The sequence below is a fragment of the Colius striatus genome, chromosome 5, assembly GCF_028858725.1.
Source record: "Colius striatus isolate bColStr4 chromosome 5, bColStr4.1.hap1, whole genome shotgun sequence".
Taxonomy (NCBI): domain Eukaryota; kingdom Metazoa; phylum Chordata; class Aves; order Coliiformes; family Coliidae; genus Colius; species Colius striatus.
Genome location: NC_084763.1, coordinates 58645176 through 58672506, shown reverse-complemented (window position 1 = coordinate 58672506; position 27331 = coordinate 58645176). Strand labels below are relative to the sequence as shown.

At 62.8% G+C, this 27331-nt stretch overlaps 3 protein-coding genes and 1 long non-coding RNA gene across 4 annotated transcripts; 2 read left to right on the top strand and 2 right to left on the bottom strand.

The window, feature by feature from the left end:
- Positions 1-205: 205 nt before the first annotated feature.
- LOC104559574 (uncharacterized) lies at positions 206-10981 on the bottom strand. Its single transcript, XM_061997428.1, is given in 11 exon segments — positions 206-889; positions 891-1320; positions 1433-1754; positions 3699-3825; positions 4724-5104; positions 5923-6043; positions 6229-8179; positions 8510-8842; positions 9372-9485; positions 10142-10268; positions 10788-10981. Coding segments are annotated over 11 exon segments (4692 nt in total). The 5' UTR covers positions 10890-10981.
- LOC133625583 (zinc finger protein 282-like) lies at positions 1467-5408 on the bottom strand. The gene is made up of 5 exons (XM_061997503.1): positions 5366-5408; positions 4724-5104; positions 3699-3825; positions 2583-2701; positions 1467-1754 (listed from the first exon to the last, which is right to left on the bottom strand). The coding sequence occupies exons 1-5, from the start codon at positions 5387-5389 to the stop codon at positions 1740-1742; spliced, it is 666 nt and encodes a 221-aa protein (XP_061853487.1). The 5' UTR covers positions 5390-5408; the 3' UTR covers positions 1467-1739.
- Positions 10982-14441: 3460 nt separating the features above from the next.
- On the top strand, positions 14442-20658 carry LOC104554654 (zinc finger protein 777-like). Its single transcript, XM_061997427.1, has 5 exons — positions 14442-14973; positions 16117-16212; positions 17703-17816; positions 17960-18073; positions 18908-20658. Exons 1-5 carry the CDS (start codon positions 14442-14444, stop codon positions 19822-19824), a joined length of 1773 nt encoding a protein of 590 aa, XP_061853411.1. The 3' UTR covers positions 19825-20658.
- A 2725-nt stretch (positions 20659-23383) lies between these two features.
- LOC133625585 (uncharacterized) lies at positions 23384-26535 on the top strand. Its single transcript, XR_009818840.1, has 3 exons — positions 23384-23458; positions 24208-24320; positions 25415-26535. It is a non-coding gene; the product is annotated as an uncharacterized LOC133625585 (long non-coding RNA).
- Positions 26536-27331: the final 796 nt, after the last annotated feature.

Here is a 27331-nt window from a genome sequence, read left to right as displayed (position 1 = left end):
AGGTCAGGAAGCCCAGAGCCCTCCAGCCATGCTTCCCCATCCCACCCGGGCTCCCAGCTTGGGGTCCCTGGGAGGGCTCATCCCTGCTCCTCCCTCAGAGCTCAGGGCCTGGAGCAGCCTCGGGGGTCTCTGTCCCGGCGGGTCCCTGTGTGCCAGCCCCTGCCCACCCCCAGAGCTCAGCAGGACACCACATCAGCCCGGTCTTTTATCCAAGTCTCTTCCCGGCGTGTTCATTCGCTGCCGCCCGCCGGGACCTGCCCCCGCGCCCCCTCCACCTGAATCCCCCTGAGCCCCCCGGCTCCGCTCCTGCCCACAGCCCCCTCCACCAGCACCGGCACCGCAGCCTGGGGCAGCCTCCCCACCACAGCACCTTCCTCCTGCCACCCTCCTCCTCCTCCTGAGGCCCAGGCGGTGCAGAGCCCCACGGCAGTGCCGTGAGCCCCACGGCGCCGTGGCCAGCACCACGGCGGTGCAGCGAGCCCCACGGCAATGCACACACAGCCCGATGGCATTGTGGGCAGCCCCATGGTGACGCCACAAGCCTCACGGCACCGTGGTCAGCCCCACAGCAGCGCCACGAGCCCCAGGGGCGCTGCAGCCAGCCCACGGCGCCGCGCCAGGCCCCGCCAGGGTGTGACACCACGCCACGACAACCGTGTCCCGCCGTCACAGGCTGCTGCAGCCGCAGCCGCGCAGAGATGCGGCTCCTTCCCTCCGCCAACCCCACACTACCGGTTGTCCAGGGGCAGAGCCTCGCAGGGGCTGCTCTCCAGCTCCCGCCGCGGGACGGCACGCTGCCGGCCGCGGCGTGCACCTTCTGGTGGTGGTTGAGCGACTGGCGGTGGCGGAAGCTCTTGCTGCAGCCGCTGCACTGGAAGGGCCGCCTGCTGGGTGTGCCGGCGCTGGTGCTCCTCCAGCGACGCTTTCTGGGGGAAGCTCTCGGCGCACTCGATGCAGCGGTACAGCCGCTCGCCGGCGGCGCTGGCGCGCGGGGCCCGGCCGGCCCAGCCGGCCCGCAGCTGCCCGCCGTGGATGCGCTGGTGCTTCTGCAGGTGGTGCTTCTGGATGAAGCCCTTGCCGCAGGCGGCGCAGCGGTAGGGCCGCTCGCCCGTGTGGATGCGGTAGTGCTTGTTCAGGTTGGACTTCTCGTTGAAGCTCTTGCCGCAGGCCGGGCACTGGAAGGGCCTCTCGCCCGTGGTGCAGCCGCTGGTGCCGTGCAGCAGCGCCGCGTGGTGCGCCAGGTCTCTTGCCGCAGGCCGCGCAGATGAAGGAGCCGCCGCCCTTCCTGGCCTGGCTCTGCTGCCGCGCCAGGAGCCCGCGCTTCAGCCGCGCGCTCTTCCAGCCGCAGGCGCCGCGCTCCGCGGGGGAGGGGCTGCAGCGCCGCCGCCTCCGCCGGCCTCATCCCCCGCCAGCGGCGTCCCCTGCGGCAGGCACAGGCACGGCGGCCTGCTCGGTGCGTGCCGCGCCCAGCACGTGCTCCGGTGGGAAGGGCAAGCCCGGCGCAGGGTGGGCTTCCGCCGGCACCAGCAACACCGGCTTGAACTCGGGCTGCGCGGTGCCGTGGCTGCAGAACTCGCCCAAGGCCTCTCCCACCGCCTTCTGCTCGTCCAGGCCGGCGTGGCTCTCCCAGGGCTGCTCCTGCCCCCAGGGGAACCTCCTCTTCCAGCCTCCCCGAGGGTGTCTGTGGCACAGCCAGGATCTCGGCTCCTTCCTCCAGGGCTGCTGCTCTTCTGTCTTGATCACGATCTTCTCACCTGCAGAGAGACAGCAGCTCAGTCCCAGCAAGGGCAGCTCTCCGTGCCCCCAGCCCCGGCAGGAGCTTCCCCTGCAGCTCCTTGGTGAGATGAACCAGCAAATGCTCCTTGAGAAAACGGATTGGGAAGGTCTCACCCAGAGCAGAGCGGGAGGTGCAGGAGCCAGAGGTTATCTGGGTACCTGGCTGGAGCCCTGGGGTGGCTGAGGTGGGCTGGAAGTGTCATACCCATAGAGGAACCAAAATAGAGGACGCTTGAAGGCAAAACTAAGGCTGCAGAGTCCAGAACAGAAGAGCTCAAGGGGCTGCCTCAGAGGAGAAGGATCATGGCAAAGCCTCCTTGGAGCAGCAGGGAGTGTCTGTCTGCTGGCACACACCCCCAGCACTGCCCTCACCCTAAGCCATGCTCTATTTTCCACTTTGCTTTTTGGCAAGGAGGCTCTTCTGGGCTTAGAGATTTGGACTGAAAAGTGTTAAGGAGCCCCCAGTCACACAGCCTAAATTACAGACAGCTCTGACCCCATGTCAGATTGGAACCAGGGCCATGGGTCTGGAGCAGGAGTAGCAGGGGCACTGCTGTGGGCAGGCTGCAGGCCCCTGGCCTCCGTGGGCAGCAGGGGCACTGCTGTGGGCAGGCTGCAGGCCCCTGGGCTCCGTGGGCAGCAGGGGCACTGCTGTGGGCAGGCCTGCAGGCCCTGGGCTCCATGGGCAGCAGGGGCACTGCTGTGGGCAGGCTGCAGGCCCCTGGCTCCGTGGGCAGCAGGGGCACTGCTGTGGGCAGGCTGCAGGCCCCTGGGCTCCGTGGGCAGCCGGGGCTGCTGGGACTCACCATCAGGCAGGTGTCCAACCACCGCTCCGTTCTCCAACAGCCGTGGGCCCTCGTTGCTGCATCCTCCCTGGCCTCAGCTGGCAGCTGCAGAGCAGGTTTGGAGCTGGTGTCCTCAGGCCCTGGGAGGAGAAATCACAGCCATGAAGTGCTGACCCCAGGGACTGGCCCCTGCTGCCCTGGCACAGGGGAGCTGTGGGGCACCCAGCGGAGCTCCCAGAGCAGTGGCTCAGGGTTGCCAGGGCTGGCTGGTGTCAGCCAAACCAGGCACATGAGTGCAGTCACCTCGAGAAGTGACTGTTGGGCACTCCTTGGCCTTTCAAATCGCAGCCCAAAAGAATTAGTGCTAAAATTGATGGCAAAAGCCCTGAAGGGTGGTCTATGTCCTGGCAGGAAACGGGAAGCCAGGCTGCAGGACACAGCGTGGGCACATCAGCCACAATCCCCACCATCCTCTGCCCTGACAGCACGGGCTGGGCTCTGCTCTGCTCCCACAGACACCGTGCTGAGCCAGGACCTCCAACAGGCTCCTCCTGCAGTGTTGCTGCTTACAGGGGCAAAGCCTGGCAGGGCAGGGCTGACAGAGGGCCAAGGCCTGGCAGTGTCCGGGTGCCTCTGCGTGTGCTGGCAGGACGAGGTGTCCTTCAGATGCACGGGGTGAGCAGGAAGGACAGTGTCACCCACAACACAGAATCACAGGTTACACACAATCCCCCATGGTGTGGCTGGAGGGGCCCCCAGAGCTCATCCTCACACTAAAAAGTTCCACTTAAACACAGGAAGAAACTGCTTTGGTGCTGAGGTGAGGGAGCCCTGGCCAGGCTGCCCAGGGGAGGGTGTGGAGGCTCCTTCTTCGTGTCCAAACCCACCTGGACATGTTCCTGTGCCCCCTGAGCCAGGGGAACCTGCTTTAGCACTGGATGAGCTCTGCAGGGCCCTTCCAGCACCCACCATCCTGTGGTCTGTGATAACCCAGGAGCACCAAACCTTAATCACGTAACAGTGTCACCTCTTACCACTGGTTCTGCACAGACCCAGACCACACAGCAGCCTCTGGGCAGCCACCTTCAGCCCAGGGATGGCAACAAGTCTGACAGGGGAGCCAAGACTGATCCTCACCGAGAGAGACCACGGCCTCGTAGCTGCCCTTGGTGCCCATCCTGCAGAGCTCCTTCTGCTGGCTCTCCAGGCTCTCCCACTCCTGCTCTGGCAGACTGGCCGCCTCATCCTCACCCGCCACTGGCACCTGAAACCACAACAGGCACCATTTTGCTGCTTCCTCACCTCAGCCACCCTGTCCCAGCCCCACCGCTCCCCAGGAAAGCTTGGTGGGGTGAAAGCAGCGTGTGTCCAGAGCTGCCAGGAAAAGGAGCCCTCCCATAGCCTGGACCGGGGAACAATTTCAAGCTGGCAGAGTGAGGTTTTCTTCACTTGTTTCTCCCCACATACAGCCAGGACAGGTCCACCGACACCTCCTGTTCCCTTGACCTGAGGCAGCCAGGTGAGCAGTCACCCCCTGGGACAGGAACACGGCAGGGAGAAGGCAACACTCACTGCTGCAGGGATCACTGGGACCCAACGAGGCTCAAAATGCCCGGGGGGGCTGCGCTCTGCTCCCCCAAATCACTGAGGAGTCTCTGACTGCCGCCTTGGCACGCTGGCTCTCCCTGCAGAGCATCTCCACAGCTCCCCACAGTGCCTGTGCCACAGCTCACTGGCCACACAGTCACCTTGGGCACATCTTTATTACCTCGTTTTGTTCCCATTACCTGGGCTTGGTGCTCGTTACCCAAGGCTTGTCCCTGTTACCCTGAGCACAGCACGCCCATGGCAGCCGGCCTTTCTCCCTCTTACCTCGGGCACGTTCCCGTTAGCTGGGGCTTGTCTCCACTACCTCAGGCTCATCCCTGTTACCCAGGGCTCATGCCTGGCCATCACCACAGACGCATCTGCATTATCTGGGGTTCATCCTTGCCACCTGGGGCTCACCCCTGTCACCCTGGGGCTCGTCTCTGTCACCCTGGGCACATCCCTGTGAGCTGGGGCTTGTCCCTCTTCATCGCCGTGGGCACATTTTCATGGGCCGGGGCTCATCCCCCTTCCCCGGGGCTCACTCCCTACTGCCTTGGGCACGTCCCCGTTACCTTGGGCTCGTCCCCGCCGGGGCCCGGGCCGGGCGCGGGGCCGCAGCGGCTGCGGCGCTGCAGCTGCCGCTCGAGGTGCTCCAGGCGCCGGCTGTTCTCCCGCACCAGCGCGGCCAGCCCGGCCCACTTGCGCTCCAGCCGGCTCCCGAACTCCAGCACCGCCTTCTCCAGCCCCGACACCTTCCTCTCGGCCGTCTCCGCTCTCCCCTCCAGGCTCAGCAGCCTCAGGGCCTGCGACTCCACCTTCCTCTCCACCGCCTGCACCGCCGCCACCACCGTCCACAGCGAGATCTCGGGCGCGGCCGCCGCCGGCTTCTCCGCCTCGGGGCCGCGGGGCTGCGGCGGGAGCGGCTGCCAGGCCTCGGGCGCCCACTCGGGCTCCTGCGGCGGGGAGAGGCCGCGCTGAGGGGCCGCGCTCCCGGCGGGCCCGTCCCCAACCGCCCCTCAGCGCGGCGCAAGGCCCGGCCCGGGCCCGCCGCACCCCGCCCCAGCGCGGCGCCGCGGGCTCCTGCGGCGGCGGCCCGGCGGGACGGGGGGGGCCCAGGGCCGGTCCCGCGGCGCGGGGCGGGGGCAGAGGGGCAGGGCAGGGGGGTGAGTGGAGCCGCCGCCGCCTCCCGCCCCCCCTCCCCGCGCCCGCGGTACCTGAGCGGGGCCCCAGCGGGACATGGCCGCGCGCTGCCGCTCCGCGCCGCGCCCCCTGGCGGCCCGTCCGCAGCACCGCCGCGACACCGCCCCCGCGCCGCGGGCCCCCCGCACCCCACCCCCGCCCCGGGACCCCCGCACCGCCCCCCGCACCCCACTCCCGCCCCGGGACCCCCGCACCGCCCCCCGCACCCCATCCCCGCCCTGGGACCCCCCCACCGCCCCCCATCCCCACCTTGGGACCCCGCACCGCCCCCCATCCCCACCTCAGGACCCCCGCACCCCATCCCCACCCCCGCACCCTATCCCCGCCCTGGGACTCCTGCACCGCCCCCCATCCCCACCTCAGGACCCCTGCACCGCCATCCCCACTCCCTCATCCCATCCCCATCCCGGGACCCCCGCACCCTGGCACAAGCAGCTCCCGCCGGTTCCCTCAGCACCCAGCCCCTCGCTGCTTCTCCAGCCTCACACCTCACAGGAGGAACCACTCCATGTCCTGCCCCCGCCCCCGCATTCTCCCCGGGGGGCAGCGCCAGGACTCCCCCTCCCCGTACCCGAATGAAGCCGCACTCAGCAACATCCTCTCTACAGCATCTATTGGCGCTCGCTGCCAAACAACCGAGTCCCTCACCGTCACCACCCCCAAAGCACCCGTCCCAGTATCCCCCCCGGCTCCTGCGGCACCCGCAGCTGGTCTGCACCGCAGGCCGGCTGCCCTCCGTCCTCATGGCACAGCTGGGTGATGCTGCCCACCCTCCAACCTCCACCCCAGTTCATGGTCAAAGAGCGAATGTCCAGCTCCGGGCCGCAGCGTTCACCTCGCACCTTCCCAGCCGCTCTGGTGCTGCTCTTAGGGCGGCGGTGCCGGCAAGAGCGGCCGGACGCGGCGAGGCCTATGCTGAAGCACGTGGGTCCTCTGGTGCACGTTCAGGTGGTAGTGCCGCTTGAAGGTCTTCTGGCAGACGCCGCACTGGTAGGGCCGCTCGCCCGTGTGATGCTGGTGGTGCCGCATGAAGTCTGAGGTCCAGGTGAAGCGGCGGTCGCAGCAGGGGCAGTAGATGAGGTGGTGGCCGGTGTGGCGGCGCTGGTGCACAATGAGGAAGCTCTGGCTGGAGAAGTTCTCCAGGCACTCGTTGCACTTGTACATGACTTTCTCTGATGACAGCAGGCAAGTGGTGGAGCTGGGCGTCTGCCATGCCGTGGGGCAGTCCAGGCTCAGGGCTGGGGACTGCGTGGCAGGGCACGGTGCCTGGCTGGGGCACGGTGCCTGGCTGTCATGCTTCTCCACTTTGGAGGGCTGGCAGGAGCCCTTGGCCGCCCAGTCCTGGAGGTGACGCCTCATCTTCTTCTTGGACATGAAGCTGCAGCTGCAGTGAGGGCAGATATAGGGCTGCCAGTTCCTGTGGCCCAGCTGGTGGATGACGAGGTTGATCTTGAGCAGGAAGCTCTTCCTGCAGATGGGGCATAAGTACGTGTCACGGGTGGTGCTGCGGGGGCCCACGCAGGAGCCTTTGGCCTCGCCATCCTGCGCCTCTTTGGCCGGCTCTTTGGGGACGTCTGCTGCCAGGCCTGGGCTGCCGCTCCGCAGGTCTCTGTCCTCTTCCTCTTTCAGGGCCTTGGAGAGCATCTGAGGCTGTGCTGGTGTGTCGGCAGCCGGTGTGTCCACAGCCATCATCTCAGCAGTTGGTGTGTCCACAGCCAGCATCTCGGCAGCTGATGTGTCTGCAGCCGGTGTCTCAGCAGCCAGTGTGTCCACAGCCAGCATCTCGGCAGCTGATGTGTCTGCAGCCGGTGTCTCGGCAGCCAGTGTGTCCACAGCCAGCATCTCAGCAGTTGGTGTGTCCATAGACAGCATCTCGGCAGCCGGTGTGTCCACAGCCATCATCTCAGCAGTTGGTGTGTCCACAACCAGTATCTCGGCAGCCAGTGTGTCCACAGCCAGCATCTCGGCAGCTGGTGTGTCTGCAGCCAGTGTCTCAGCAGCCAGTGTGTCCACAGCCAGCATCTCAGCAGTTGGTGTGTCCACAGCCAGCATCTCAGCAGTTGGTGTGTCCATAGATAGCATCTCAGCAGCCGCTGTGTCCACAGCCAGTGTCTCAGCAGCCGCTGTGTCCACAGCCAGCATCTCAGCAGTTGGTGTGTCCACAGCCAGTGTCTCGGCAGCCGCTGTGTCTGCAGCCAGTGTCTCAGCAGCCGTTGTGTCCACAGCCAGCATCTCAGCAGCCAGTGTGTCCACAGCCAGTGTCTCGGCAGCCGCTGTGTCTGCAGCCAGTGTCTCAGCAGCCAGTGTGTCCACAGCCAGCGTCTCGGCAGCCGCTGTGTCTGCAGCCAGTGTCTCAGCAGTTAGTGTGTCCACAACCAGTATCTCGGCAGCCAGTGTGTCCGCAGCCAGCATCTCAGCAGTTGGTGTGTCCACAGCCAGCGTCTCGGCAGCCAGTGTGTCCACAGCCAGCATCTCGGCAGCTGCTGTGTCTGCAGCCAGTGTCTCAGCAGTCGGTGTGTCTACAACCAGCATCTCAGCAGTTGGTGTGTCCACAGCCATCATCTCAGCAGTTGGTGTGTCTGCAGCCGGTGTCTCGGCAGCCAGTGTGTCCATAGACAGCATCTCAGCAGCCGGTGTGGCCACAGCCAGCATCTCGGCAGCTGCTGTGTCTGCAGCCAGTGTCTCAGCAGTCGGTGTGTCTACAACCAGCGTCTCGGCCGCCGGTGTGTCCGCAGCCAGCATCTCGGCAGCTGGTGTGTCTGCAGCCGGTGTCTCGGCAGCCAGCTCCTCATGTGGCTCCTCTGTTGGGATCCCCACCTCGGCATCTGCTGGGGAATTTTCACAAGCTCAGTGCCACTCCTCCACGGGGGTCTCGGCACGAGGGGCACACAGCAAAGGGCTCGCCTCCCCCCACCCCCCTGCCTCGCCTCTCCCCACCCCCCTGCAGGCAGCCTGCACGAGGCTCGGGGTGACGGGGTGGGCTGGTTCAACCCCCACCACGCCTCAGCCTTTACGGCTCTGAGGCTGGCGGCAGGATTCAGTGCCAGGACCCTTTTTTGTCCCGTCTGAAGGGTGTACAGAGCCCTGTGCAAACCCCCTGCAGCCCTCTGAGCACAGCAGCAGCTCCCCAGCCCCTGGCAGGGAGGGACGGTGAGTACCTGCTGCGAGGGGAGGTGACAGAGAGCCCTTGGGCTTCCCCACATCACGGCAGCACACGGAGAGAGGGCAGGAAGGGGACGGGGTGGGCTGGCAGAGGTCTGGCGGGATGGCGGCGGCTCTGGGAGGGACGGGGGCTGCCCAGGCCGGAGGGGCGATGCTGCCCTGCGGGGGCATGGACCCCCTGGCAGCGGCTGCGCTTGCCGCCCACTTGCGTGCCACACGGCTCGCCAGCACCGGCACGCTTCTGCTGTCCTCCGGCTCCCTGCAGCCCCCCTTGCAAGGCTCCTTCCTCTTCAGCTCCAGCACATCTCCATGGCTCGGGCAGCCTGGCTCTGGGGAGGAGAATCACAGAGTCACCGAATCACAAAGGCTGGGAGAGAGCTGCAAAGCTGATCCAGTGCAACCCCCCTGCCAGAGCAGCACCACCTAGAGCAGGGCACACAGGGACTCATCCAGCTGGGTTGGGATGTCTGAGACACTCCACAGCCCATCTGGGCAGCCCCTGCCAGTGCTCCCTCACCCTCACACTGAAGAATTTTTGCCTTATATTTCTTTGGAACCTCTTCTGTTCCAGCTTGTGCCCGTTGCCTCTTGTCCAGCCATTGGCCATCACTGAGAAGGGCACTTGGCTTTACCACCAGCTACCTGGCAGCCCCGAGGAGCTCAGGGTCCTCCCTCCCAAACCCCCCAGACATCGGGATACACCAGCCCCCAGGGGAGGGGGCCCACACTATCCCTGTGTCCCACCACACATTCCCACGTTTCTCTCCCAGCACAGACCATCTGCAGCCAGCACAGGAGACCTCCAGTCCCCAGCCCCCTGCCCAGGACCCCGTCAGGGCTGTACCCAGTGTCACACACCTGCAGCCGGTGCTGGGGAGTCACCTGCTGCCCACAGCTCTGGCTCCAGTGGCTCGCAGAGCTCTTCTTCTCTTACCATCCAATTTAAGAGCTCAGGCTTGGAGAGGGCACAATCTGTTCAAGAGCAAGACAGGCATCAGACTGTCAGTCCAGAGGCAGCCCCAGCCCAGAAGAACCTCCATCTCCACAGACAGAGCTACAGATGCAGACAGGGCCCAGGAGGCAGCACTTCCACGAGGGAGAATCTAAAAAGCACCCTTTGGCACATCCGAGATGCAACAAGGGCAAGGAAATCCCAGGCCCCCTCTCCATCATCTGAGCACTGGAAAGAATAAATGAGGAGCACAAGGCCCTGGCTGGGCTAAGCAGGGTGTCACAGCATGGTTTAGAGATGGAAAAGACCTTTAAGACTGAAGCCAAACAGACTTCATGGAAAGCTTCTCTGCAGCGGCATTGGAAAATGCAGGAGGAGCAGCCCAAAGGCTGCCCCACAAGATCTCCCCCTGCACAACCAGCCTCACTCCCCAAGCCAGGACAGACAGAGGGGCACAGCCACCTCGCTGATGGCAAAACACAGATGTGGCAGAGGCAATTATGTGCTGCCAACCCAGGTTGCTCCGTGTCCCTGTTCTGTACCAGGAGAACACACGGAGCAGACAGGGACCAGAGCAGGAGATCCCAGGGGAAAACAGAAAGAGGCAGAAAAGTAACCCCGAGGGAGCTGCCCGGGAAGGGCTGGCGGCTGCCAAAGCAGTGTGAACAAAGCCTACACAGGGACACCAGCATCTCGTAGTTGTCCTCCATCACGGCCCTGTACAGCTCCTTCTGCCCCTCGTCCAGGCTCGCCCACTCCTGCCTGCTGAAGCGCACCGCCACGTCCTCGAAAGTCAGGGGCACCTGGGGGCACAGGGGCTGGGCTGTAGGAGGCGGCAGAGCACCCCAAACAGCTCCCAGCCCCTCGCACACACCTTCCCTCCCCCAGCCCTTCAACGGCCCACAAACCAGCTCCCCAGAAGCCCCGTAAGGAGTGCGACTTGCCCTGCTCACAGCTCACCTCACCCTGGCTTCACCCAGTCTCCTCAAAGCCCTCTCAGCAGGCCCACAAAGAGCTCCCAGCCCCTCGAGCCGCCCCTAAGCAGCCCCAAGCTCCTTCCCAGAGCCCTCAACCTCCCAACGGCCCCGAGTCCCCTCAGGCTCACGTCCAGCCTCCCGAGCCACCCTCAGCCCCACCATGTCCCCGCAAGCGACCCGTCCTTCAAGACCCCTCATAAGCAACTCCCTCAAACCCACCTCTTGCCCCCATCGCCCCCCACGTGTCCCCACGGCCCACCGCCAGCCGCCCCTCAGCCCCACAAGCTCCCCCCAGGCCGCCCTCCGCCGGGTTCACCCCGTGGCCGCCCCCGGCCCGCTCCATACCGCAGGGAGCCGCAGGGCCAAGAGGAGCCCGTCCCTCAGAACCGCCTCCGCCCGCTCCAGCCGCCGCTCCAGCAGCTCGAGGCGATCGCGCAGGTCCGCCATGGCCCCCTGCGGCCGCGGGGCCGGGGCCGGGGCAGGAGCTGCGGCACGGGCAGGCGCTGCGGCAGCGGCACGGGCTGTGCAGAGCCCGCCCAGGCCCCGCGGCCCCGGCCCGTCGCTCCCGCCTCTCGCGCCGGCGCCACCCCCGGCCGTTGTCCCGCACAGCGCCCCCTGGCGCGCGGGCGGTGCGGGGGGTGCGGAGGGGGTGCGGGCAGCCGCCGCCCGGTCACGGCGGTGCGGGGGGTGCGGAGGGGGTGCGGGCAGCCGCCGCCCGGTCACGGCGGTGGGGGGGGGTGGGAAATGCCGCCGGCTGGGCGCGGGGAGGCCTCGGGGCATTTCTTTCCTCGCCCTCCCGCGCCGCTAAAGTCCGCCGCTGGTGTGTGATTGACAGCTGCCAATCAGTGCGGCGGCGGGACCGGGGCTCGGGGCGCGGGGACGGGCAGCGCCGCGGCCGGCGCAGCTGGGAACCCGCTGGGGAGCAAGCTGGCGGCGTCCAGGGCACGGGCGGCTCCGGCAGCGCCTGGCACCGCAGTCATGGCATGCGGGGGTTGGGAGGGACCATCCAGCCCAAACCCCTGCCAAAGCACGGCCACCTAGATCGGGTCGCACGGGAACGGGTCTTGAAGCCGTCCAAGGAAGGAGCCTCCACAACCACTGAAGAACGGGAATGTCTCCATCCTGCCCCTGCCTGCCAAGGAACAGGCCCTCAGGTAACAAACGGCCCTGTACAAGGCGGGGAGGGGCAGGGAGCTCGCAGGTAGTGGCTCACAGCCCAGAGGGCTCTGCAGGTGGAGGGTAAGAAGATGGAGCCATTCAGAGTTCTCTGGAATTCACAGTTCTTTGGAATTCACAGTTCCCTGGAATTCACAGAATTAGCAAACCCAAGAGCTGAGTCTTTACTCCCTTTGTGTCAGGGAGATGCCCCGAGGCAGCATTTTCTCTCCTACAGAGCAGCAGAGGGCTCAGCAACTCCCTGACAGGAGGTTGTGGCCAGGGAGAGGTCGATCTCTGTTCCTGAGAGGCAGGATGAGAGGAAACAGCCCCAAGATGTTCCAGGGCAGGTTGAGGCTGGAGCTGGGGAACAATTCCTTCCCCCAAGGGCTGTCCAGCCCTGTCCCAGCTGCCCAGGGCCATGGGGGAGTGCCCAGCCCTGGAGGGATCCCAAAGCCTGGAGCTGTGGGGCTGAGGCCATGGGTCAGTGGTGGCCGTGGCAGTGCTGGGGAATGGTTGGAGCTTCAGGGGCTTTTCCCAGCTGAGCAATGCTGTGATCTCCTGGGGGCTCCCTGAGGGAGCTGCTCTCGGGAGTGCAGCTGGGCATGCTCCTCCCCATGGACACCGTGGGCATGTGGAAGCAGCACAAAAACCTTTGTGTCTCTGCTTCTGCACAGATGATGCAAACTCCAAAGCTGACGTCCTGTCCAAGCTTCAAAGAGAAGCCATGGGGAAGACGTGACCCACGGGCAAGATGTGACCAGTGCAAGCTCACCTGATGGTGCTGAGGCTGTGGAGCCTGCCTGAGGCTGCCCTGCAGGAGCTGGCACACAGCCACACATGCCCAGTGCCTTCAGCCACCCCAGGTGACCAGCCCTTGCCTTTTCTCATCCTGGCGCTGCTTGAGGCCTTTGATCTGAGGGCTCCCAAGGTGTCTGAGCAGGCCTGTCTGTGGGGAGCCTGTCTCTCTGCACAGATCCATGGTTGTTTCCTCCAGATGAGGAAGCTGTGAGGACAGAGGGCTTTGTGTTTGCTCAGTCGGTGGTACGGGGCGTTTGGTACCAGACCAAGTAGTTTGGGTCTTGTCTAGGTAAACGCCACCAGTTCTCCAGTGGGCTCCTAGTGACTCCAGTTGCTTCTGTGTGTTGCACCCTTTTGTCCTTTGGACTGGGAGCCTTCAAGGCAGGGAGCTGCCAAATCCCACTTGTATTTGCAGCAGCAGATAGTTGATCTTTGACAACAAAACCTTAAACTGGAGCCGATTAACAGCTTGAAGCTTGAGTGGATTGAAGCTGTGAAGTTCTAAATGGTCCCTTTTTTGGTCCTTTTTGTTGTTGTTCAGATCCTTTTACCTCCTGGTAAGTGGCAGTTTGTTGGAAGGACAACAGTCTGCCTTGAATGGGAAGAAGAGCATGGAGTGGGTTTTCCTTTGTTGGGGTGTTTTGGTGGAACCCTGAGCAGGAGAACTGTTTTCTGCTGCAAAGAATCTGAGAATAGGGTGTAAACTCACTTTGCAGGCAGATCACATCCACCCTGCTGCCTGCACACACAGGTTTCAGCCTTGCAGTCTTTGCTTTAGCCCAGGAGGAGCAGAGTCTGGTCTGGGATAAAGATGCTGCCACATAAAATAGCAATTGCCCTGAGGTGAAGTGTTGCCAAGATCCCCTGAGCTCAGGCTTCTCTTCTCCAGGCTGAACAGCCTCAGTTCCCGCAGCCTTTCCTCCTTACAAACACGTTCCAGCACCTTGGGAGCCCTCCCTGGCCTCTCTCCAGCAGTTCCCTGTCTCTCTGCAGCTGGGGAGCCCAGCACTGGGCACAGGGCTCCAGCTGAGGCCTCAGCAGGGCAGAGCAGAGGGGCAGCACAACCTCCTGTTGCTGTTTTCCCAAGATCAAGGGAGCAAAGAGACATCCGTGCAGACAGCGACGCTGACAGGGAAGAGCAGAAGCTACAGCAAGGCCGGGGACGCGGGGTGAGGGGGAAGGGAGGAATTTTTTGGGGAGCACAAGCTCTGCAACACCCACCCCGAGATGCCTCGTGGAGTCTCTGCATCTTCCCTGAACAAGTGCTGAGCTTACACCATCCTCAAGCAAGCTGCTTGGCATAAAAACAGTTCACTCGCTCATTTTGCCAGTGCTTGCTGTTGTTAGAGCAACTCCACAGGGGTTTATTGCTTCAGGATTTCAGATTGTCATTTATAAGCATCTCTCTCCCTATCAGGTAGAGGAGGGAATTGTTTGTGTCCCGTGTAGCTGCATTTCAGAGAGGTTCAGCAGCTCCCCCAGAGCCAGCTCCTCACGTCACCTGGGGCAGGCCAGGGTGGGCTTTGGGCTCAGAGGGTGCCTTGCACCCTCATGGCCCTGAGGAGATCCCAATTCCTCATGACCCTGAGAGGACCGGCTTGAAGGGATCCTGCAGCCTCATGGCTCTGCAGTGAACTGATAAGAGGATCCCATGTCCTCCACAGCTCTGAGGGGACCCTGTTCCCTTACCGCTCTGCAGAGGACCCCAAACCCCCACAGCTCAGCGGGGATCCTGAGCAGCTGTGGGTCTGATTCTGATCCCTCCCACCTCTGAGGGGACCCTGCGTGCTCACGGCTCCCAGAGCACCTCGAGTCCTTCCAGCTCCGAGGGGACACTGCTCTGTCACAGCTCTGAGGGGACTCTGAGGGAGCCGCCAACAGGGCTGAGAGGATCGTGCTCGCTGCCGATACCGAGGGAGCCGTCCCAGCTCCGCGGGGCCACCGAGGGTCGCTGACCCCTGCCGGCTCGGCGGGGCCGGTCCAGCCGCATCGCGTCGCGGGCCGGCAGAGGGCGCTGTGGCGGCGGCGGCGGCGGGAGCGGCCATGGCCGGGCCGCGGGCCGTGCGGGAGGAGGCGGAGGCAGGGGCGCTGGCGGCGCGGCTGCTGCGGCTGGAGACGCGGCTGGAGCGGGCGGAGCGGCAGCTCGGGGCCGCGCTGGCCCTGCGCGGCCGCCTCAGGGCGCTGGAGCGGCGGGTGGAGCGCGGCGGCGGGGCCCCGCGTGCGGCGGCCGGGCGCGGCGGCCGGGGGGCGGCGCGGCCCCGGGCGCGGCGGGGGCCCGGCGGCCGGGAGGAGGACGTGTGGGTGCAGTTCAGCGAGCGCGAGTGGCGGGCGCTGCGGGGCTGGCAGCGGGCCCTGCACCGGGCCGTCGCCAGGAACAGCTGCCACCTGCAGCTCGGCCCCGGGAAGGGCCCGGCGCGGCCGCGACGTCGAGGCGAGGGGTGGGAAGCTCACCTCCCGCCCCCCGCAGAGCCGAAGCCGCCCAGGCGCCATGCGCGGAGCCGGCGCGAGGACGGGGAGCTGCCGTGTGCTCGGCGCTGCGGGGACGGGACGCGGGAGCCTGCGGGGACCGGCACCGGTGAGTGGCTGCGGGGACACGGAGCGCCATAAGCCCACCAGCCTCCCCCCCAGTGCTGTGCAGAGCAAACATAGCTGTTGGGCATCTCATCCCTGCTAGGCACGGGAGCGCAGAATCCCAGAGAAGGTGGGGGCTGGCAGGGGCCTGCAGAGCTGCTGCAGCCCAGCCCCTGCTCCAGCAGCTTCCCCTGGCTCAGGGGGCACAGGAACGTGTCCAGCTGGGGTTGGAAACCTCCCGAGAAGGAGCCTCCACACCCTCCCTGCGCAGCCTGGGCCAGGGCTCCCTCACCTCAGCACCAAAGGAGTTTCCCCTCCTGTGCCAGGGGAACTTTTTGTGTTCAAGTCCATTAGCCCTGGTCCTGTCACTTGAGACCACAGAGAAAGGTGTCACCAGTCCTACCAGGACCCTACATCAAACCACTTTGCTGCTTGCTGAGCCGCCTGCAGCTGCGTGTGTCAGAGCTGCAGCCCCTCTGTCATCAGGCCACGTCTGTGCTGCTGGGCCAAGCAGGATGGTGCTTTTCTGTCCAGCCTGAGCCTGCCTGTCAGAGGGATTTCTGTTCCACGCACACAAACGTGCCCGATGTAGCTGGTTTGACACGTGTGTGACGTGTTCCCCTGATTCACTGATTGTCTCACACAGGTACAAGGGTGACATGTCAAGCTTCAGCCCCTCTGCTTTTCCTGGCTTATTTCCCAGACTGTCCTAACCTTTCATTTCATTTGTAATTCTCGCTTTCTGATGGGTTAGGAGCAGTGTGCCTTCTGGTGAAGGTGGCTGAAAAGGGAAGGGTGTGAGTCTGTCAGAGCCCAAAGGGAAGCTAACCTCGGGCAGGAGATGTGGAGTGGCTCTGCTGTCCCCTGGCCACACAGAACGTGCTTCCATCCGCTGCTGGGCACTGCAGCAGAACGGGCACGACACTGGCACGACAGCTCTGTGTGTTTCTGAGGCTCAAACACTTGCTGAGGGTTTGGGGACAGGTATCTTAGGGCTTTTTAAGAGACTGTGGTCAGCAAGAACAAGAACTGAGGTGAGGTTTTCTGTGGAGTATGAGCCAGAACAGCACTTCTGTGCCTGGGATGGGGAGAGAATTGGAATTAATGATGTGTCTGGAATTAAAACACCATCGGTTCCTGTTAACAGAAGACACCATCATCCTTATTAAGGAAGAAGAGGAGTTGTGCACTGAGGATCAGCAGGAGGAGGAGGCTGGAGAAGCCCAAGAACAGCCCTGCCCTGGTGAGTAACTGCATACCTCGGAGGCAAAATGAAACAGAGGGATTACATCTCAAGGTTGGGTTGGTTTTGTCCTGGTGTGTTAAAAACCTTTTATGAAAAGCTCACACTTGCCACCCATCCTGACAGGTGAGGGCTGTTTGGCTTTCCTTTCTCACAGACACTTTGGAGTCTGCAGAGCATGCAGCTGGTTTGTGTCCAAGCAGTGCAGTGTGGAAGAGAAAATATGACTTGGGATGCCATGATATAAATCCTGGGGATATATCTATGTTCCTAGAATAGAAACTGGAATTATTCTCCCCCTCTGCTCTGCTGTGCTGAGACCCCCCTGCAGTGCTGCCTCCAGCTCTGGGGCCACCAGCAGAAGGACGTGGAGCTGCTGGAGCCAGTGCACAGGAGGCCCCAGAGCTGCTGCCAGGGCTGGAGCCCCTCTGCTGTGAGCACAGGCTGAGAGAGTTGGGGCTGCTCAGCCTGGAGAAGGCTCCAGGAGCCCTTGGAGCAGCCTCCAGTCCCTCGAGGGGCCCCCAAGAGACATGGGCAGGGACTTTGGGCAAGGGCCTGGAGTGCCAGGACAAGGGCTGCTGGCTCCCAAGTGCCAGAGGGGAGACTGAGCTGAGATGGGAGGCAGAAGCTGTTCCCTGGGAGGGTGCTGAGGCCCTGGCACAGGCTGCCCAGAGAGGCTGTGGCTGCCCCAGCCCTGGCAGTGTTCAAGGGCAGCTTGGACGGGGCTGGGAGCAGCCTGGGCTGGTGGAAGGTGTTGCTGCCCGTGGCAGGGGATGGAACAGGATGAGCTTTGGGGTCTTTCACACCGAAACCAGTCTGGGATCCTATGAAATGTTTCATTCTCCCTTGAATTCCTTCTGTTGATTCCCTCAAGCTGACACTTTCAGATGGTTAAATACCCAGTGCAGAGTGGGCCACTGGTCACTTCTGGGGGCTGCTGGGTTAATGGGGAGGAGGCCAAAGCCAGTGCCAGAAGGAACAGTGTGGTGGGTGCCACTCCTGGCATTGTGTGAGGCAGAACTGAGTTTGAGTTGTTGTGGCAGCTCCTCAGCATCATGTGCCCTGAGGCCTTCTCTTGCAGGGCCTCTCCTCCTGCAGAGCCAGAGGTTGCTTTTTCCCTCCTCCCATCTCTCCTGGGGTTTTCCTGCAAACACAGCAAGCACTCTGACTCCCTGGTCGTGCTGTTGCTGGACAGGGAGGTTGTGCAGCCCAGGGACCTGTTTCTTGCCTTATCTCTTTGGGTTACAAATAAACTCTTCTGCATGGAGCTTGGCTGTCCTTCCTCTCCATTGGCTCCACTGTCATGTTACTTGGCTTCCAGTGTAAGTAGCAGCCTGCAATTTTTAGACCTTTCCGTCTGGTTTGGTTAAGAAACTGGGCTTAGGAGAGCTTGGCTTGGGGAAAAACAGGAAGCAAACCAAGAGGTGGTGTGTGGAAGCCCGAGCATATGCAGTTACAACATGCTTCTCTTGAATTGTCTCCTGTGGCAGAGCAAGAGTTTTGTGAGCCTGAGGCTTCAAGTCAGAGCGAGGAAGGGCAGGAGGCGTGTGCCAGGGAGCTGCCAGGCACAGGGGGCTCTGACCCCCCCGGAGACCCTGATGCAGGTGAGGGTTCCCTGGCACAATCTCCCACTGCAGGAGCTACCCCTCAGGTCACCTCTCCCCTGAGGCTTTGGCACTTTGTGAATTGCCCAATCACTTGCGCTTTTGTGTCTTTCTCAGCTGTGCAATCTCTCCCCAATGTGCAGGGTTTCAGACTTGTGCAGCCCATGTTTTCTCATGGATTAAAGAAGAGGAGGAGTCACACTGCCCTGAACAACGAGGCTTGGAGAAAGAAGCAGCCCCTTCAGACCCAGGTACAGGTCAGTAATGGATTTCAGCTGAGGTTTCTGGGACAGCAGATGTACGTTAGAGTGTTTTTCCAATACTTTATTAAATGTCACAAGCCATGAAAGAACTGGAACAAACCTCAGCCTGCTAGTTAGTGATTGCTCACAACAATGTCAGGTTCTGCTGGCTGAAGAGGCTCTTTCCTCTTTTAGCTGGCCTAAAGCTGTCAGAGCCACTGCCTTGGGTGTCCATTTGGATGAGGACAGTGGCGTGTGCTCAGGCCAGTGAGGCAGCAAGACTCAGGGGCTTGTCCTGGGGCCACTCCAATCCCAGGCTGGGGTAGAGGGGCTGGAAAGCTGCCCAGGGAGAAAGGTCCTGGGGAGGGGGTTGGTGCCAGTGGCTGACGATGAGCCAGCAGCGTGCCCAGGTGGGCAAGAAGGCCAGTGGCATCCTGGCTTGTGTTAGAAATAGGATTAGGAAGAACTGTTTCCCTGAGAGGGGTGTCAGCCCCTGTGCCAGGCTGCCCAGGGCCGCGGGGGAGTGCCCAGCCCTGGAGGGATCCCAAAGCCGTGGGGCTGAGGGCTACAGGTGCTGGGGGAATGGCTGGACTCCAGCAGCTTCAAGGGCTTTTCCAACCAAATGATTCTGTGATTCACGTAGATGTAAAAAAAGAAATCATTGACAAAAAGCCCTTTTATTTCGCTGTAGTTCCTGTTTCATGGAACACTGGCACTTGCTCTGCCCCTCAGCATTAAAACCTCCTGGTTTCTTTCCCTTGTCCCCCAGCAGGACGTGGCTGCAGGCTCACAGGGACACCCCTTGTGAATCTCCTTTAACTGTAAGACTCTGAAATCTCTGTGTTTCAGTGCACGATGGGAACCCAGAGAGGCACCCTCGGTCTGACAGCTTGGTGTGTGACTTGGAGCTGCCCACAAGACCTGGATTGTTTGCTAAGGATCCTGCCCCTGCAGTGACCTGGGACACTGGCTGGAACTCAGGCACGATGGAAACAAACCCCACAGGGAATGGCCTTGGGGGGGACGCTCCCTACGCCCCAGGCTTTGCTGAACACGCCGAGTTCTTCAACACTCAGGACAGCACTGGGAGGAGCATGTGCAAAGAAGAGAGAAGCTACAGCCAGCAGGAACATCTGCAGCCTCCTCAGGGAGCTGGAGTGGAGGAGAGCTGTTCCAGGAGCCTGGAGGAAAAGGTGTTGCATCTGCCACACTCACAGTTGGGCACCCTGGCTGAAAGGGACGTGGGACAAGGAGCTGCCCTTGCCCCCTGCCAGGGGGAGCAAAACCCCATGGGCAGAACCAGCCTCGGCCACAACGGCCTCAGTGGAGAGGAGCCGGTGGCTGCCCAGAGCCAGAGCTTCCCCGTGGCAAAGCCTTGCTGGGCTCCCCCAGCAGATAGGCCAAGGGGCAGGGGCAGCACGAGCCAGCCCCAGGACCAGGGCAGGGGCAAGTCCTACATCTGCAGTGACTGCGGCAAGAGCTTCGTTTGCCACTCGTGGCTGGTCAGGCACCGCACGAGTCACTCGGTGGAGAGGCCCTACAAGTGCTCCCAGTGTGACAAGAGCTACAGGAGGAAGGATTATCTGCTCAACCACCAGCGCCAGCACTCGGGACAGAGGCTCTTCCAGTGCCCCCTCTGCAGGAAAAGGTTTGTGCTCAAGAGGAGTCTGTTGAAGCATCAGAAAAGTCACACGCAAGAAACACACGTGGCGTTGGGCAGTTGGCCCTGCACAGAGACCAGGGGGGCTGTGATACACTCTGTGTAGGAAACCCCCTCCAGCTGTCCCCTTGCAGGCTGGACCCAGGGCCTTGACCAGAATGTGGTGGGAGGAGGAGGAAGAGGTTATCTAACAGCCACCCAGAGCCCTTCCCAGGCAAAAGGAGGAGGCTGGGGAGGGGGTTGTTTTCCACAGGGCAGATTGGAATGGTCTGCAGAGCTGTTGCACATCTTTCACTGGTGCCTGGAGCTGTTGGGAACATGGTGCAGCTGTTGTGTTTGGTGCTGGGAGTTGCTAACAGCTGTGAATCCACACGGCAGAGAAATCATGGGGCAGTTTGTAAGGCTTCAGGTGGGAGGGTAACTGAAATGTTATCTGCTGGAGTCAGGGGCTGGGCTGAAAGGAGTTGCAGTCAGTAGTCCACTAAAGAGGTGAAACAGTGTGAGGCCACAGCCACTGGTGTGAAATGCTTTGAGAGAGGAAGTGTTGATTGACTCTGTTTGAAAGGAGCCTCTGGAGGAAGCGGCGACTGGCCGGGCAGAGCCCGAGAAGCAGCTTGTTCCCAGTGAGATCCCCACGCTCCTGGGGCTGAACCCTGAGAGGCTTCCTGAAGGCTGAGGGTCCTCACCTGGCATTGTGTGATCACCAAGGAGCCTGGGTTGCATTTTGCATAGTCTTAAAGAGGTGTTGCATTTCCTTTATCACGTCCTTCTGTGTTCCTTGCATTTGCCAGACCCTATGGGAGCAGAACATTCACATGCACCTTAACCATTCCCCCTCAGAAAACTGGCTCTGTGCTCACAGTCAGTGTCCCTGGCTGACAGTCCAAGTGGTGGGAGACTGACAGGGCAAAATTCATTCTGTTTAGTAATAAAAAACTCCGGATACATCACTGGGCACCTTGTTGTCAATGGCTTTGAGCCTGCTGGAAAAAGTACCCAAGCAACAGCAGCAGAGTCAGGCGGGAGCCCATTGTGGTTCGGGGCCCTTCTTCGCCAGGGCTCTGTGACAAACGTGCGTGTTTCTGCCCAAGGTTGGGTCAGGTGCTTTTTTTTTGTGGGCTGCAACTGTCTCCATTTGTTAAATGGGGATCTCATTAACAGTTACAAATACCTAAATGGTGGGTGTCAGGAGGTTGGGGCAGCACTTTTTTCTGTTGTATCCAGTGACAGGACAAGGGGTGATGGAAAGAAGCTGCAACACAAAAAGTTGCATTGAAACTGAAGGAAGTACTGTCTCAGTGCTGAGGTGAGGGAGCCTGGCCCAGGCTGCCCAGGGAGGGTGTGGAGGCTCCTTCTCTGGAGGTTTCCAACCCCACCTGGACACGTTCCTGTGCCCCTGAGCGAGGGGAACCTGCTTGAGCAGGGGCTGGGGCAGCTCTGCAGGGCCCTTCCAGCCCCCACCATTCTATCAACCATTCTGTGAAAGGCGGCGGGTTACTGTGGTCGGGTTTGTCCGCGGGCAGATGGGCGCGGCTCAGCCTCCTCCCCAGGCCCGGGGCAGGCCCGGGGGACAGCGCAGCCTCGTCCGGCGGCCACTGCTCCGCCGTGAGGAGGCCCCAGGCCCGCTGTCCCCACTTACCCACCACCGTGAGGAGGCACCGGGCCTCTTCCTCCGCTTCCCTCCGCCGTGAGAAGGCCCTAGGCCCGCTCCCCACCACTTCCCTCCACCATGAGGAGGCCCCGGGCCCGCTGTCCCCGCTGCCGTGGGGAGGCCCCGGGCCATCTGTCCCCGCTTCCTCACCACCGTGAGGAGGCCCCGGGCCCGCTGTCCCCGCTTCCTGCCGCCGTGGGGAGGCCCCGAGCCCGCTGTCCCCGCTGCCGTGGGGAGGCCCTGGGCCCGCTGTCCCCGCTTCCCGCCGCCGTGGGGAGGCCCCGGGCCCGCTGTCCCCGCTGCCGTGGGGAGGCCTCGGGCCCGCTGTCCCGCCTTACCGCCGCCGTGAGGAGGCCCCGGGCCCGCTGTCTCCGCTTCCCGCCGCCGTGAGGAGGCCCCGGGCCATCTGTCCCCGCTTACCGCCGCCGTGGGGAGGCCCCGGGCCATCTGTCCCCGCTTCCCGCCGCCGTGAGGAGGCCCCGGGCCCGCTGTCCCCGCTTCCCGCCGCCGTGAGGAGGCCCCGGGCCATCTGTCCCCGCTTACCGCCGCCGTGGGGAGGCCCCGGGCCCGCTGTCTCCGCTTACCGCCGCCGTGGGGAGGCCCCGGGCCCGCTGTCCCCGCTTACCGCCGCCGTGAGGAGGCCCCGGGCCCGCTGTCTCCGCTTCCCGCCGCCGTGAGGAGGCCCCGGGCCCGCTCCCGCCGTTTCCCGCCGCCGTTCCTACGGCAACGAGCAGGCGCGAGCCCGCCCGGCCCTGACGGCCTCTTCCAATCAGCGTCCCGTTTGCTTTCTCGCGATGGCCAATGGGAACGCGCGTATCTTTGCCCGACACCTCCCGGAGGAGGCGGGGCAAGCGGTGATTGGCTGCCGCGAGGGGGCGGAGACAGAGCGGCGGTCGGCCAATGGCTTGCGAGGGCGTGCGGGATTGGCTGCCCGGCCCTGAGGGGGCGGTGCTCGTGGCGTGGCGCGCGGGTCAAGATGGCGGCGCGGTGAGTGGCGGCGGCGCCGGGACGAGGCGCCCGGGGCAGCGCCGGCCGCGGCGCGGGGAGCAGCCGCCCTGGGGCCCGGGCCGCGTCCCCGCCGTGCCCCGGGGACTCGCCGCGCTTCACGGGTCGCCGCGGCTCAAACCCGGCCCCGGGACGCGCCGCCTGGGGCACAGAGGCCCGGCTTCCTTCAGCCTCCGGCAGCAGCCCCGAGCTCGGCCCGAGCCCGGCCCGCCGCCTTCCCGCGCCGCGCTGGGATGGGCACGGCGGGCGCCCGCGCTCGGGCTGGGCTGTGTCTGTGTCTGTGCCCTGCAGAGCCCTGGGAGAAACAAGCCCCTGCCCCAGCACAGGCTGGGGGGCACCTGCTGCAGAGCAGCTCCAGGGCAGGGACCTGGCAGTGCTGGAGGGCAGCAGAAAAACATGAGCAACAGCGTGGGCTGGTGGGCAAGAAGCCAATAGCAGCCTGGGGGCATCCAGCAGAGTGTGGGCAGCAGGGCCAGGTGCCTCAGTGCACGTTGCAGAAGTCACTTCAGTTGCACAGTAATGTTCTGTTAAGCTGAGCTCAAAGCTTTTTGCCTTCCAGGTTTGTCACCTTGCAGCAGGGCAGCCCTGTGCTGTGAAAGGGGATCCAGTTGCTCCGGCCGTCCTCCAACGCCACGTCCTTTCTCGAGCAGTTTAGGTTGAAATTGACCCTGTAACCGCTCCTCTCTGCGCACTGCTTCCCCTCACCCAGCTGAGGATGGTTTACTGCTCGGCCCTCGACTGCCAGAACGCCACCAGCGGCGTGTACAAGAACAGCAGCAGCGTCACCTTCTACCGCTTCCCGCTGCGCGACCGGCCCCTGCTCAGGCAGTGGCTGCAGCACACGGGCCGCGACATGCCCACGCCCTCCAAGCACCACCGCCTCTTCTCCAGCCACTTCGAGGAGAGCTCCTTCATAGCTGACCCTTTAAAAATCAACAAGAACAGGGGGCTGCAGAAAGGAGCAATGCCCAAAAAATTCGTGCTGGGGGCAGGTGGGATGTGGCTGGTGGGAACACCCCGGAGTCACGGCGGGGACTCCAACTACAGGATCCGGAAATGCATCTGCCGCTTCCAGCAGCCCTGGGTAAGGCAGCAGCTGCCCCTGGGCTCTGCCTCTGCCCCTCTGCTCTGCCCTGCTGAGGCCTCAGCTGGAGCCCTGTGCCCAGTGCTGGGCTCCCCAGCTGCAGAGAGACAGGGAACTGCTGGAGAGAGGCCAGGGAGGGCTCCCAGGATGCTGAGAGGATGGAACATGTGTGTGAGGAGGAAAGGCTGCGGGAACTGGGGCTGTTCAGCCTGGAGAAGAGAAGCCTGAGTTCAGGGGCATCTCAGCAATGCTGATCAATCCCTAAAGGGGGGGGGGTGTGGAGAGGCTGGGGCCAGTGTGTGTTGTGTGGTGGCCAGTGGCAGGACAAGGGGTAACAGGCACAGGCTGGCACACAGGCAGTGCCCCTGGCACAGGAGGAGAAGCTCCTTTGGTGCTGAGGTGAGGGAGCCCTGGCCCAGGCTGCCCAGGGAGGGTGTGGAGGCTCCTGCTGAGGAGGTTTCCAACCCCACCTGGACACGTTCCTGTGCCCCCTGAGCCAGGGGAAGCTGCTGTAGCAGGGGCTGGGCTAGATGGGCCCTGCCAGCCCCCAGTGCTATAGTGTCTGAAGTCATTTGACTCATTGTGAGCTCTGTGCAGAAATGACAGGATGTATTGGTATCCCCATGAGTGTGCTGCTCAGACACGACATGGGCATCACCAGAGGCAGTTGGCAGTTGACCACTTGTTAAGCTCTGTATGAAAGAGGAGATTTCCCCAGTGGCACTGACTACTGAACACTCTTGTTTTAGGTCCCTGGGCCGAGTGACAACGCTGCAGCACGTGAGGGGAGCCTCTCAGAAAGAGCTGTACAAGAGTAAAGAGACAAAGGAGATCTATGAATCCTCAGTACTGCTGGGTAAAGGTTAGTTCTCCCTTTCTTGCAGGAGGCTGACAGATCTGGGCTGCCTCTTGTCCTCACATCCCTTGGTTTCTAGTGAATTGTTACTTCTGAGTCTTCCTCAGATGATCAAGCTCCACTCTTTGGCTTTAACTGCTGAAGGGTGGTCGCTTTCCTCACCCCTCCACGGCTGCTCCTCCCCTGCTGCTCGGGGGGTGCAGAGGATTCTTTGGCTGCATGACACAGAGTGGCGGGGGGGAGTCACTTCCTCCTAGGAAATGAAGCCTCACTGATTGGTTTGACGTGCTCAACCATACATTTGTTTGAAGCTTGGGGTTTAATTTGAAGATGTGAGCCCTTACTGGCTCCTCAGTGACTCCTTGAGTTCAGAGAAGAACCCGGACTAGATGATCTCTAGAGGTCCCTTCCAACCCCTTCCATTCTCTGAACCTGCTGTAATTAGGGGCTAAAAGCCTCTTCATTTCTCCCCTGGGCCAGGGGGACAGAAAGGTGGTGAGCCCTGAGAGCCTCTGTGCCCACCCCCTGCAGTTTGTGCCTCATGCCAGCCTCCAGTCCTGGTTCAGAGCTGCTGCTGTACCCTGACCTCATTCTGTTCCTGCTTCAGCACTTTCCAGTCTGAAATTCTGTCAAATAACGAGACAACAGAGTTCCACTTGTTCTTTTGTTCCTTATATCCCTCCTGGTGTTTACAGCAGGAAAGGCAGAGGCTGCAGGCAGCTGCCTCTAGGGCTTGTGTTACAGCTCTGATCTGTTGGCTGTGTGAGGAGGGCTGAGCTAGGGGAAAAGAACTTCTTGGATCAGAAAACTAGGACTGAATCAATGATGTCCTGTGCTGGGCCCTGGGGAGGCTGCAGCTCCAGGGCTGTGTCAGTGCTGGGCTCTGGGAGGCTGCAGCTCCAGGGCTGTGTCAGTGCTGGGCCCCTCACTCGCTGCCACAGGGACACTGAGGGGCTGCGGCGTGACCAGAGCCGGGCACAGAGCTGGGGAAGGGGCTGGAGCACAAGGGGGCTGGGGAGGGGCTGAGGGAATGGGGGAGTTGAGCCTGGAGAAGAGGAGGGCTCCCTCACCTCAGCACCTGTTCAACACTCACCCTTTAGGTGTTTATCAGCGTTGCTGAGGTCCCCCCTCAGCCTTGCCCAGCCTGAACGGCCCCAGGTCCCGCAGCCTTTCCTCCGAAATGTTCCGTGTTTGGGCTCTTTCTGCTGCAGGCTGCAGCGGGGCTGCCGCCAGATCCAACCTGAAGGTTGAGGAAAACGCAGAACCACGAGTCTGCTCCTCAGGAGGCTGCCGAGACCTGCCGCCCCCCGCGCTGACGCCCCAGAGCGAGCGGGACGCGGCGGCCGCTCAGGCACACGCGCCGGGAGGCAGAGCAGCTTCCAGCACAGAGGAGAACCCAGAGCACCGGGGGAGATCCTTTCTCACCAGCAAACCCACACGGGACAGGGACTGTGCCTGGAGTGTAACGAGACTTCCCAGTGTGAGACGGGGCTGCGGAAGCACCGGCAGCAGCTGCTCTACATCTGCACCGACTGCGGGTGCAGCTTCGGCTGCTACACGGCTGTGATGCTGCACCACCGCCGGCACCCGGGGCAGCGCCAACCCCACTGCTCCCACCGCACCAGCAGCTGCCTGGAGATGCCCAGCAGCTGCCTGGAGACCCCCAGCCTCAGCCCTCCCCTGCCAGCTCACTGCCTCTGCGTGTAACCATCGCGCCGGAGCTTCCCCAGGACGGGTTCGGCTGGTGCGGGTCAGGATGTCCCTCCCCAGCCAGAGCTGATGGCTCCCAGGTGTGGACTGATTGTAGAGGAAGCTTTGGATAAGACAGTTTTAGCAAACTGAGTCAAGTTCAAGCATGAAGGGCCAGTGGCATCCTGGGGGCATCCAGCAGAGTGTGGGCAGCAGGGCCAGGGAGGTTGTGCTGCCCCTCTGCTCTGCCCTGCTGAGGCCTCAGCTGGAGCCCTGTGCCCAGTGCTGGGCTCCCCAGCTGCAGAGAGACAGGGAACTGCTGGAGAGAGGCCAGGGAGGGCTCCCAGGGTGCTGAGGGATGGAAGGTGTGTGTGAGGAGGAAAGGCTGAGAGATTCTGAGAGTGTGGTCTCACCTCTGCCCAACACATGGTCGAAGCATCCGAGTCCGTTGTTACTCCCACTGACAGCGGGTGACCTGCCCCCTGCCAGAGGGTTTGCAGAGCTTTGTCATTAGAGGTGATTTCTGTGATAAAAGTTCCCCTGTCTGTGTGTGTCTCCCTGCCAAGGGTCTGGTGCTGCCTGTGCTGTTGGTGCCTCGTGGGCTGGGTGCTGCCAGGACACTGCAGAAACTGAGGCCTCGTCCAGGCGCTTCCTGGGGAGCCCACAACTGGACACGGGACTCCAGATGAGGAGACAACAAGGAGCTGTGAGGTCACCAGTGCTGGCAGCCTTTTTGGTCACCCAGCAGCTGCCAGACTGAGGCCTTTTGGCTGAAAAAACCAAGCCCACCAAACACTGTCTCTCCATAAAATCTGCTCTGGGCTGTTGGGTGTCGGTGAGCGAAGCCAAAGCCTTTTGGTGATGGGTGAGAGGAAGGAGCAGCTGAGTCACTGAAACCCCTCCCCACTCCCAGGTGCTTTGTGTCTCTTTCATCTTCCCCAAGCTCCCCCTGTCGTGGTCCAGGACACTCACGTGGCCCAGGCTGCCCAGGGAGGGTGTGGAGGCTCCTTCTCAGGAGGTTTCCAAACCCACCTGGACATGTTCCTGTGCCCCCTGAGCCAGGGGAACCTGCTGTAGCAGGGGCTGGACTGCAGCAGCTCTGCAGGGCCCTTGAAGCCCCCACCATGCTGAGATTCTGTCCATGTGTTTTGTACCATCATCAGCCCAGTTTTGCTCCTGCTCCCCATGGGGAAGGACCTGCTGCTCAGTCAGTGTGAGGGCAGGGGGTGTCCGTCCTCATGGGTCAGAGCCAGCTGAGCCCCTTGGCTGGGGCTGGGTGTGAGGGGATGACAGGGACTGAAAAGCAACAGTGAACTGCCCCAAATTTG